This window comes from Nestor notabilis, unplaced genomic scaffold (assembly GCF_000696875.1).
Source record: "Nestor notabilis isolate BGI_N333 unplaced genomic scaffold, ASM69687v1 scaffold1151, whole genome shotgun sequence".
Lineage (NCBI taxonomy): Eukaryota > Metazoa > Chordata > Aves > Psittaciformes > Psittacidae > Nestor > Nestor notabilis.
In genome coordinates, this window is record NW_009915847.1 from 1 (window position 1) to 11,714 (window position 11,714).

An 11,714-nucleotide genomic window follows, 5' to 3' on the forward strand; every position below is an offset into this window, starting at 1 on the left:
GGAAGAAGGAAGCAGCGCAGCTCCCGGCCCCTGCGGCTCCCCATGAGGGAAGGCGGGTGGGGGGCTGCCAGCTGACCGCCGCCTCCGTTTGTCTTGGTTTGGTTTCTTATTCTCCTCCTTCATCGGTTTCCTCCCTGGAGGTCTCCCGATGAGTTAAAATGGTGCTGAGGCTCGAGGGGAGCTGGTCGCTGCTCGTGGGGAAGAGGTTCCTCAGCCTGTCGGAAGAGGAGGACAGGTCGTGGGACACCAGCCGTATCTCGGAATGGCCCTGGAAGTCGGGCAGGATCCGAGCAGTTTCACACACGGATATATCCAAACAAGACCTGAAGGTAACCGGAAACTTTCAAAGACACCTTCTAAAACTAGAGTGCTTACCCTGTGACCTGAAAACTTCATGTGGGTGTGTGTATACACGTGTATATATATACATGCTGTTGTTGGAGGAAAGAAGTTGTCTTGGTCAACTTGGCTACTTGAAAACATGGGCAACTCCGCTTAAAGCTCTCAACATGTTTGTACTAATGCTGGAAACTGCCTCAAACTAATTATAAATGTTCTTTCTAATACCAGCGTTTAAAAATACTCACATTTTTATGGCATCTGCTGTGCCTGGGCTTTATTTCTGTGTGTACCCTCAATGTCATTTAAGGTCTTGTCAATTATGGACGATTTCTTTTCCTCAGAGGTGAAACCAAGGCTCTCCGATTTTGTTGGGATTGGTGACTTTTCTTTCTTACTCTTTGGAGTAGCTGGTGATGTACAAAGTACTTCCGCTGCCTTGAAAGATATGCCAAGTTCATGTATGGTGTTGGAGGCTTCTCAGATTCTTCTTGTGTGGTGGCTACTTCTTAGTCACGATTAGCAGAGGGATTTTAAGCACACATTCACTTATTGCAAGCTGAGTGTAATTCAGTAACTACTTTTTTGGTGGAAGTCAAGGACTGTGAAGTTCTCCAGGGGCTATTTGGCAACTGCTCTCAGTAAAACCATTCAAGCAGGGGCAATTACTATAGTATACAAAGCACTCACTAAGGGATAAACCTCCCTTATAGTAACCACATCTTGTTATAGGGTCCTCTTACTTGTTTCTACAAGGGACTTTGGTGATAGGCTGTTCTATGACAGCAAGAACAGTGCCATCTTTTAGCTGAAACTGTTTCCTTGTCTGTTTCTTTTGAATGGGAATAACTTTGTAGCCTCTGATTAACTGGAGAAGCACCACCTCCATGCCAAGCAGAAGGAAACCCTGTGTGTTTCTAACTCTTTGCTGAGAGTGTGAACTCCTTTATGAAGAGTTCTGAGTTGTTAGAGGCTGAGCTGTTTGTTGTGTGTCTGTAGTAGGGGTGGAGCTCTCCCCATCTCTGGGCAGTGGGACTGTGCCTGGTGCTGTACTTGCAGTGGGGAGGATCACAGAGTCACAGCATGGTTTGGGTTGTAACTGGTTGCGGTGCTGCCAGAAGCAATTGACTTGATGCATTCTCTAGTAAAAGTGTTACGGAAGTTGCAGAGTAGACAACTGAGGTGTAGAAAGCTTTGTACCAACCCATGTGCCATCTCCTTTCCTCTCACAGCTCTGTGGAAGAGCAATGGATAGTTAGACACAAAATAGTAATAGATTGGGGAGAAGGAAGGTCTTTAAAGGAGTAGAGATATTTATTCTTCCAAATTTTGCTTTTTGTGTAGCAAAACAAGATCTCAATAGGACTATCAAGTACTTTTTAAAAGTATTTTCTCGGCTGTGTTTTCCTGTTTGTGTTGATCCTACGGGCAAAACGAGCTATTCTGGTTCTGGTACTTGTGCTGTTTGCTTATCTCTTTCATTGTTTCCGTGAACTTCAAAATGACTAAATTAATTTGTGCACCCATTAGCACTCCTGTGGTAATGCTGTATTGTGTGCATGCTTTTACTTGCCTTTCCCCTGAGAGGGAAGCTAAACACAAGGGACTGTTTCTAAGATTCACTCAACTGAGCTTGCTCTGCTGGTAGTTACATGTATTTGGGTTGGATTGTGCTATTTTATGGCAAGAGGGAGTGATTTTTCTGAGTAGTGCTCTACTGCTGTCTTGCTAGGCAATCCAATTCCTGTATTCAGGCAGAGCTGTCTTTCCCAATCCTTTGCTCATCTCCTCATGTTGTCTTTGGAAGAAGGACAATGCCATCCCAAAGAAACCGGGCATGATTTTGCCGTGAAGTGACAGCTGCATTCCTCTTACAGTTTGTGTAGATGCTTCAGAGACTTCAAGATAAATACCAGTTCAAAGCAGGCAGCAAGTGACCTTCTTCACGTTACATGACTTGATCACCTTAACTGGCTTACTGTCATTTGCTTCCTATATATTAACTAAAGCTGTTCTTTGGGACTCTTATTCTTAAAATTTCTGGAAAAACCCATCTATTTTTATTCAAGCTCTGATTTGGAGCTTGTTGGAAATGCATCTGATACTATTCTGTACAGTCCTTTAGAGTTTTACATGTGTGTGTGGTCTTGACCTGATTGTAAACACTGGTGGCAGAGTTAACACATGTAGCTGCCCTTGGGCAGCAGAGGACTTCTTAAGATGGGATGGCTGTAGAGTTAAATAAGAATATTAATGTTTTATGAGACAGTAATGATGACAAACCAGTTAACATTGACTCTCCCCTAGAAACTACTAGGTCGGGCTAGGATGCTGCAGTGATTGCTTGATGGTGTGACAGAAAAGCAATAATCATCTTTGCACTATAAGTACTCTAGTTATTTTTTTTTTCTTGATGAAATTGGTGCTCCATGTTGTATGTGTCTGAATTTTATGGTTAGTCACTCCTTCACTTTGTTTTCTTTCTGTAGATTTGTGTAGAATTTGATGATGAGTCATGGGAAAAACGAAGATGGATAGAAGTCTACAGCCATAAAATGAGAGCATTCCTGGTGGAGCAAAAGCTGGTACTGGCTGAAAGAAAATCTCAAGCTACTTCTCTGTCTCCTGTCCAGTGGCCTGCAATGGCAAGTATACACTTGGCCTAACTCACTTGGGTTTTGCAGTTCCACCTTCTGAGAACAGTGTTGTTACAAGTGTGAATTTCTCAAGTACAGCTTTGCTTCTGTACTTCTAATGTGTAATCTGAAACTAGAGCTAGGCAGAGCCTGTAAGCATTTGAAGTTGCTATGTTGTGCCTAAGATACAGGAATGTATTTTTATGACTTTGCTTTTCTCCCAAACCACTGTTCTGTACAATGTTAATTCCTTCTCCCTCTAGTTTCATGTTTCTTCCTTCTTTCATGAAATTGCAGCTAAGAAAAGAAAGAAAAAGGGTCAATAATAGGTTTCTAAGGATAGTGTGTATTTTTAGCTTAAATTCTTGTTTTACGCTGCTTCGAGTCCTGTTAAATCTTCAGTGATCCTTGATCTGAGACAGAAGGAATTGGAACTACTGATGTGATGGCTGCCTGGCACAGATGATTTGTGAGATTTGGACTTAGTGCATAGGAAAACCTGAGCTACGCTGTACAAGCCAGGAACTAAGCTTTCTGTAACTGCCATGCATGGCTGGCTAGGAAAATGAGCCAGTGGAGATGAACAGGGCACATCTCTTAATGTATTCAGCCAGGATAGTTTTACTTGACTACTTTGAATATTGCTACTCCTAAAAGTAGTTGTTAAATAAACAAAGATATGAACGTTCTGAATGTTAATTATGCTGAAGTTATAGCCCATGTTTTAATACTCTTAACTTGGCTGAGTATAAGGTATGCAGTGTAATTCGTGTTGCTGCATTTTAGCTGAGCTTTTTTCTTAAGCCAAGCTAATCTAAGCAGATATTTATTGCAAGTAAGGCCAAATAGGACGGGGGAGGAAATGGAAAGATGAATCCTTAATTTTATTTCCGAGCCTGTGCATTAATATCAGCAGTTCTCCCAGTGGATTTTGCTGATACAATGTTCTGAAAACCTGCTTAGTTGAACTTAGCTGTTGTCCCTTTCCAGGTACCTGAACAGTGCTTACTGGATACTTCAATTTATGCATGAGGTTTTCCTCATGATGTGTTTGACATGTCAGTTCATGCAGTGTACATGTTCCAAAGCTCATTTAGCAGGGGAATGATGTAGGATAAAGACAAGCACAGAACTGGAGGCTGTCTTTACCACCACACAGGCAGGAAAGAAGGGGTCACAAAGGGGGTGTGTGTATTATTTAAATCTTAATCTCAACCTGTTGATTCAAGGATATGGGAGAGTTTCTGACAAACAGGGTAACTCCTCAGAGCTGTAGTACCCGATTGCTCCTGGGGGGGGTCTTGTTTCTCCTCTCCTCTTGTGATACTGCCCCTCCAAAGATGTCCAAACTGAAGTGAAAACAACAAACGGGAAGAAAGTCTTTGCTTGCATAATCAGTCCTTTGGAAATCCAGCCACTTACTCTACCAAAATGATTTTCTTTTTTAATTTAAATGGGGCACAAATGGACTTCACGTGTAGGAAGGAGTTATTCTGGACGCTTCTGGTGTTCCAGGCTCTCTGATGCCTTCCCACTCAGAGCTGTTACTGCAGGATCAGACAAAATTTAACCTAGGAACAGTTTTGAAGCTTTTAAAGAAAATCTTTGTTTCTTGTCTGTTCTTAAAGCCTTTGGTGTAACTGAATTGGTACTGCAGTGATGTAACAACCATGAGGCTATTGAAGTATAGCCCCATAGTATGCTGTATATCCTACAGCAATGTCCTGCAGTGGTATCACAACTATGAGGCTCTCCAAGCATCATAAATACCTCAACCAAGGCTTCAGTGTATTACCAATGTTGCATAACCTTTGAGAACGTTACTGTAAGCCATGCAGCAGCCTTCACTGATTTCTAGTTATTCCCCCAGTTTACCATAAGGAGGGTTTTCATTAACATAGCCACAATTAGAACTTTTAGTATTAGTAAATCCTTGCTGTTGAGCTGAATGATTAATTGCTGTTAATGACACTCCCCTGAACTGAATTCCTAACTCATTCTAATAAATGAAATTGATTTCAAGAATAGTGCAGTAACTCCTGTGTTAGATGTGTATTAGAAACTTGCTTTGTCTCAAGAGTTGTGTGTAGATGTGGTATCTTAACAGAGAAATAGATGCAAAACTGAAGTATTAGTTTAAATGCAAATGAGGAATGATGAGATCTTCTTACTCTAAGACAATGTTTATCACTTTTCTAGACCTACAAATCCTTAGTGGACAAAGCTGGCCTGGGATCAATAGTTTCAGTACGTTATCTTGGAGAAGAAAGATGTGTTTTTCTTTCTAAAGACCTTTTGACACCCATTCAGGTAACCTTGTATGACATGACAAAGATGGAAGATAAATCTTGTATCTGGGTATCGAAGATAACTCAAGTTAATGTATTCTAAATGCAGACTTTAGATGGGTGAAAACTTGGAGCAGGTGTTTGTTGCCATACCTTATAAATATCAGCTGTGAATGGAATGTGTCTGCTGAATAAAAACCTTCTGAAGCTGATCCAGGATGTGGTCACTTATGAGAGGTGCTGAGGGAGTGTACTAGGACAGTTACTCAGCTCAGGTGACAGCAGTCCCACCATGCTGGTGGCATGGATAATCTGGAGTAGTTTCACTTTGTTCTTACTATGACAGGAGTTGCAGGAATGTCTGGAATAAATCTTGTATGTTCTATGAATAGAAACTCATCGCATCCTAAACAAATGAGGAATTGGGCAGGATGTAAATGAGGTGGTTGAATTATAGTCCCCTTAGTGAGCACCAAGAAGAAAGCTGGTTAGTGAGAATTAGGTTGAAACAATATCTCTGAGTGACTGGTCGGGCAGTTTGAAGTATAGTACCTCCCAGTGACAAAGGATTTAACCCTTTCAGGAAAATACTCTCAAGACCCACAAAGTCTGAATGAAACTAGTAACAGACGTCCCATGTTGAGGCTGCTGGTAGTACCATCTGCAGTGTTCTACTTGGTAACAGTCAGCAAATAGACAACTCCTTGAGAAACTAACAAAAGAGTCACTTCAAGCTAAATTTGAGGTGTAGATTGTTGTCTTGCCTGTGTTGGCTCAACAGCAGAGTAGAGATTTTTTGAATGTAGCAGCCTTATCTCCATGCTGCAGTGGAGAAGATTGCTCTTCTGGCAGCTTGAATAATAGCTTCTTCACTACCAGCTCTTCAGCCTTCTGCTTCTTACAAATACCAGAGCAGTGCTTGGCACCAAAGGTAAAAAACAGCAAAACCTCTTGTTTTTTCATTAGGGCTCAGAGCCATTGGTAAAAAATTGCTCTAAACCTTCCATTTTGGAATCAATTCTGAACACTGTCAATCAGCTTGGTTTAGATGATAACAGAGGAAATGAACCCCCCTGAAACAGAAATACATGATGCTGAATAAGTTTGACTGATTTAAATGTAGCTGGTTTTCATTCATATGAACATTGTATAATGGTGTTTTGAGATGGGCTAGATCCTGGTGGTGTTATCATAAACAGGAACCTAAAACTGAAAATATTTGCATTGTCATCTGCTCAGGACTACTTAAAGTTGCTGTTTCTGAGAACTTAAAATCCTCAATTAAAAAACTTGATGGTTCCATTAAAGTCAGTGCTCATTAGCAATGAGTAGAAAACCAAAGCTAGACTGTTTCAGAACAATCTTAAAGTGGACCTGGAGAGCTCACTTCAGTCTGGCTTGCAGATGCTCCATCCAGATGAGTGGTAAGGAAATGATGTCTGCCTCAATAAATCCAGTTTCCTAGGAGCTGAAGGAAGACAGGGTAATGAGAAACCTTTTGGACTTGTCTGAATTGCTGCTATTTTTGTCTCTAAATATTGTGGTGTTTTGTTAATCAGAAGCATTACCCTTAATACCAACTTCTTATTTTGCTTCCTGAATAGGATGTGGACAGTTCCAGGCTTCCTCTTAAGGATGATCAAAATGTTAATGAAGAAATTCAGGCTTTGGTTAAGAAGCACCTGGATGAAACACGCTTGGTGCAAGGTACAAGCATGCTCTGTAGCAGAAAACTGGCCATAAATACTCAAGTCAAAAGGGGAATCTTTGCAGTGATGGGCTAAATGACACTAATCTGATTTAGGGGTAAAAGCCTTTTTAAAATACTGCTGCCACTTTCACAGCAGTGAATGCACCATGTGAAGGATTATGGAGATTTAAGTTTCAAGAACTCTCTTTGTGAGGGTGAGTATGTAATTCAGGCACATAGAGATGAGGCACAGAGAGGCTTGTGAAAGAGGTGTCAAATTTGTACCAATTCTTACGTGAATTCATAAGGTCACAGAATGATTTGAGTTGAGTTAAAGCTCATCCAGTTCCGCAGGCAGGGACACTTTCCACTAGAGCAGGTTGCTCCAAGCCCCTGTGTCCAACCTGGCCTTGAACACTGCCAAGGATGGGGCAGCCACAGCTTCTCTGGGCACCCTGTGCCAGCGCCTCAGCACCCTCACAGGGAAGAACTTCTGCCCAAGAGCTCATCTCAATTTCCCCTCTTTCGGCTTAAAGCCATCATGTGGAGTTATTTATCCTTTTGAGTAACCTGATTTTTTTAGTCTGTTTCTCGTTTATGAAACTTCCCAAGTTTTTAAATAGAGGCTTTTTTAGTCAAGCTTAAATTGTTGGGTTTATATTTGCCAGCTTCAAATTCTTAATTACTGGGTTCACACAAGCATATTTGTAGCCATGTGCTTGCCTGTGCAAGAAATATCTTCCTTTTATGGAAAGACAAATATTACAACTTAGAGTTGTCCTTTCCAGTACTGTCAAGAGATGAAAAATTCCCATCTAATTACTGAATCTTCATTTCCATGTCCACTGCTCTGCCTCACTGTCTGAAATGCAGAGGTCAGTCTGGCCTCTGCTGTGTGCCTTAACCTCCAGAATAGTTCTTTGAACTATTGCAGGAAGGAGGTAGCTGTACGTAGTATTATCCTGGTTTTTTATCCCACTCAGGTCTGTGGAAGTTGTCTCAAGGTTCTCAGTTTTGCTCACTTGCATCCTGCTGCAGTACTGTCAGCAAATCCATGTTGGTAACTGATGATCTTCATGCTCCTTTTTTCTGAAGCTCCTTTTTCTTGTGTTTTTTATCAATTTTTAAGGTGGAAAAAACATTGTTGGTTCAAAAATCAGAATTTATAGCCTGGATCCATCTACTCAGTGGTTCACAGCAGTTGTTGTCAATGGTAATCCAGCCACCAGAACTCTGGAAGTCAATTGTCAGGAGGTAAGAACCAGTTACTGTGGGTTTACAAGCAGAGGTGGGAGATGGGTGAGAACTTGTATTTATATCCCCACCAACACTTCTGCTCTGAAGCAGTGGTTTATGTGTGTTTGCATGCAGAGACATTGTCACAACAAATATGTTAATTCAGCTTGATGTTCAAAGAACCTGGGAGTGAAGTGTCTAAGCTCAGTTTATATCACAACATCTAAGATAAATCCATTAAAACAGAAACTTTCACCTCTTTAAATGGCTTCTTCTGTGTTTTTGTTCCTTTCCAAGATTCCAGCTTTAAAAACTCTCGATCCAGAGTTAATTCATGTTGAAATCATATATGACAGCAATGGAAAATCTGGTAAGATCTATTAATGATTGTCCTTCAAACACTAAGTGACAGATTTGTGATAAATAGACTAATCTTGACCACCTTCTCTTCCAGATAAATCTAAAAGAGTTGGAGGCATGAAAAGGAAATCATCTGAGAACACTGGAAGTGCTGATGCTAAACACCCAAAATCTTCTCCTGAGGTGATGTCTTGCTGTGTTATGTATGACTGTTATATAAAGGTTATGTCACTTCTCAGAACAGTCTTAAATATGGATTAGATAGAAAAGTGAAATAATAAATATAATCTCTGGGAGGGTGTGTTGAGTTCCTTGAAACTTGCCTAGGCATGAGTGAAACATCTTGCGATAATCAGCAAAAAGTTAACTGAGCCTTGAAGGTTGGCTTTTGTTTTGGTAACTTGCTTTTGCCCCTTCCTTCTGCTTAGAGTTAACCTGCCTGGTCATGTATTCTGGAGTGGCAGAAAACCCAAAGCAGTTCTTAAGTTTATAACCTTTGCTTTTTCATGTTCTTTAGCTGTTTTGTACTTAAACCCAAACCCTTCAGCTGTACTTGCATGCTTTGAGGATTCAAGCAGGAATCTGGAAGAATGTTATTTCAGTACAAAAAGGGAATGTAACTACTTTTCTGGTACTTCCAAGTCTATGTTATATCTTTTGTGGGTGACCTGCCAAGTGTCACTGAGATCCAAGCAAACAGTCTCAGAGGTCAGAAGATGGTCTGGGCAACTTAATGCCAAGGAAAAATCATGGCTTGGCTAAAGAACAGCACTTCAAACTTGCCCTATAATTTCACCCTAGTGTTTCAGATCAGAAATTGCATTTTAGGCAAGAGCAGCCTTCTGGAAGCTCTTCAGTGGTGGTGGGGTGGGAGGGCTGGTTTTGGGTTTGGGTTCTTCTGGCTTGGTGTTCTTGGCTTCTGTGCAGTCAGTCCTCTCTCTGCTGACCCAGCTGTGTACATCTGGCAATGACTGGATATTGCTATTAGATGTCTTGAATGGCTTCACAAAGATACAGCATGAGGAGCAAGTACAGGACAAGATTCCTCAATGGGAAGAGTAGTCTATCTTGTATTTACTGCTGAGTAAATTGGTCTGAAGTAGCTAATGCACTGCAGTCATACTCTGCTGATGTTTCTATAGCTCAGGCTTGAGTACCTTTAGCATCCTTTGGGAGCTCACTTTGCTATTCTTTTGCTTTCTGTACATTCAGCCATTGAGCAGCCTGCTTGATACGCAGAAAGCTGCTCTTCATTTCATGTTCCAAATGTCCTGTAGAAGAGTTGTCATGATCTGAATTCATAGCTTGTTTCACCACAGTTTTTCCCTGAAGTAATGAAGTGAGATACTTCTAATTCTTTTCAAAGCCTTGCTTGAGAGAACTGGATCCTTTAGGACTTTTGTTCTCTTTGGGGAATGTCTTACAAATGGTTACAAGTGAGTGTACTTTTAAATGCAGAAAACAGGAGGTCTGATTGTTTCTCTGATCTTGGTGCATGTGAATGTATGGGATTGATAAGCTGAAGCCATGGGGTATTTTTTGTTATCACTTAGTATGTGAGTACTCTGACTTCTCATGTGAAGTTAATTCCAGTGTTGTTTTGAGAGCTTGTCTCAATGCCTGACAGTTGTTACAGCAAAGCAGAAAGGAAATAGTTTGGAGTTGATGGCAATGAGTCTGTAGTGTAACTTCAGCAGTAAGTGGAGCGTGTGGAAGTGGAATATGGATATTAGAGCTGAGGAAGGACTCCTACAGAAAATCACTGGTTCTAAGGACACTTACTAATTTGGTAGGCCTGTTGTATTCCTACAAGAACTGTACATTTGTGAGGCTGGTGATTTCATCAGCACAGGATTTCTTTACTTGACACTTTCTAGAATCCCAGTACAGAGATTTTCTCGCTACAAGGAAGTTCACATCTAGATTTTTAGGGATGTTGTCAGACTAACTTCACAGGTTTAATTTTCTCTAGGATTTCAGATGAGGTTTAAGGAGTCATTCTAAGGTCTTCTCCTGAGGAACGGTCTTCAACGGGCCTTATGGAATGGTGGGAATGGCATTAATATATTTGTCTTTTTAAGCTGAACCCTGCAAAGCAGCATTTCTGTTATCCTGAATTTTCCTGACTGTTAAAATCTCCCTTACAGGTTTCTCCCAGTCAGGGAGCTGTGCAGTCAGTACCAACTGTGTTGGGTGAAGCATTGCTTGGCTGTACTCCTGCTAATAAAGACCAAAGGCATCCAGGCCTGCCCCTGCCAGCTAACTCACCACCCAATCTTGGTGCAGAAACTCCTCAGGGGTAAGGAATCAGTTGATGCTTATGCATAAATACCTCCAATTCTTAGCAACACAAACTCAGAGGTCATCTTAAAGCACTCTCGTAACCAGTCTTCTGTAATGTTGCCATAGAAAACTGTTAGATTTGATTACACTGGACTTTATCTTTGAGGTAGTTGCCCTTCAGTGTCACAAGCCAATGTCACTGCTTCGTTGTACCCATCTCTAAACTGCTGGGTTACGCATAGGTGTGGTGACTACAGTTGTCCAACACATTTCTCCCAAGAGAAAGAGAACACATTCAGGCAGGTCCTGAATGTGCCAGTTTCTTGCACATCAAGTACAGGTCCTCAGTTACGTCCCTGTTGAATGCCAGTGGCTTTAAGCTTCTTTGTTACCCCTGATTCTGTCACAAAAACGAGTATAATGGTAGAAATAATGTGACAGGAAAACCCAGATTTTGTGTATAACCTTTTAAAGAAGTGGTATAGGTTTGGGTTTATTTAGTGGGGTTTTTTTTTTCCACTTTCTTTCTATATCTCACAAGATGAATGCAGAAAAGATGAGTTTTATTTGAGCTTTTTGTGTGGGAGCAGTTTTGATGTCTCAGTATAGACTTGTATTACCAGCCAGCAGTTCCTTGAGCATTAAAATCTTCTCACACAGACACACAAGTGAAATGCAGTTGGTTATACAGCTGTTGCATGGAGAAAACTAGGAAGAAACTGTTTCCTTGTGAGAGAAGGTAATGGAGTAGCTGCAGGACTGAAGCTTGTGTGTCTCCAGATGTGTGTACAGCTTTATCAATCTGACCAACTCTTGGAAAAATCAAGACAAAAAGTCCCCAAAAAATCCCCAACCAATGAAAGAAACCCTGCCTAACCCCCC

At 41.1% G+C, this 11,714-nt stretch overlaps 1 protein-coding gene across 1 annotated transcript in view; it reads left to right on the top strand.

Moving 5' to 3' along the window:
• The first annotated feature begins 136 nt into the window (after nucleotides 1-136).
• Nucleotides 137-11,714, top strand: part of KDM3A (lysine (K)-specific demethylase 3A) — a 30,959-nt gene continuing 19,381 nt past the window's right edge. The window contains exons 1-8 of the mRNA XM_010024314.1: nucleotides 137-329; nucleotides 2,829-2,984; nucleotides 5,175-5,285; nucleotides 6,868-6,970; nucleotides 8,083-8,207; nucleotides 8,487-8,559; nucleotides 8,644-8,732; nucleotides 10,697-10,848. Coding sequence (XP_010022616.1) covers nucleotides 159-329; nucleotides 2,829-2,984; nucleotides 5,175-5,285; nucleotides 6,868-6,970; nucleotides 8,083-8,207; nucleotides 8,487-8,559; nucleotides 8,644-8,732; nucleotides 10,697-10,848 — 980 coding nt within the window. The 5' untranslated portion in view covers nucleotides 137-158. The remainder of the gene's footprint in view (nucleotides 330-2,828; nucleotides 2,985-5,174; nucleotides 5,286-6,867; nucleotides 6,971-8,082; nucleotides 8,208-8,486; nucleotides 8,560-8,643; nucleotides 8,733-10,696; nucleotides 10,849-11,714) is intronic.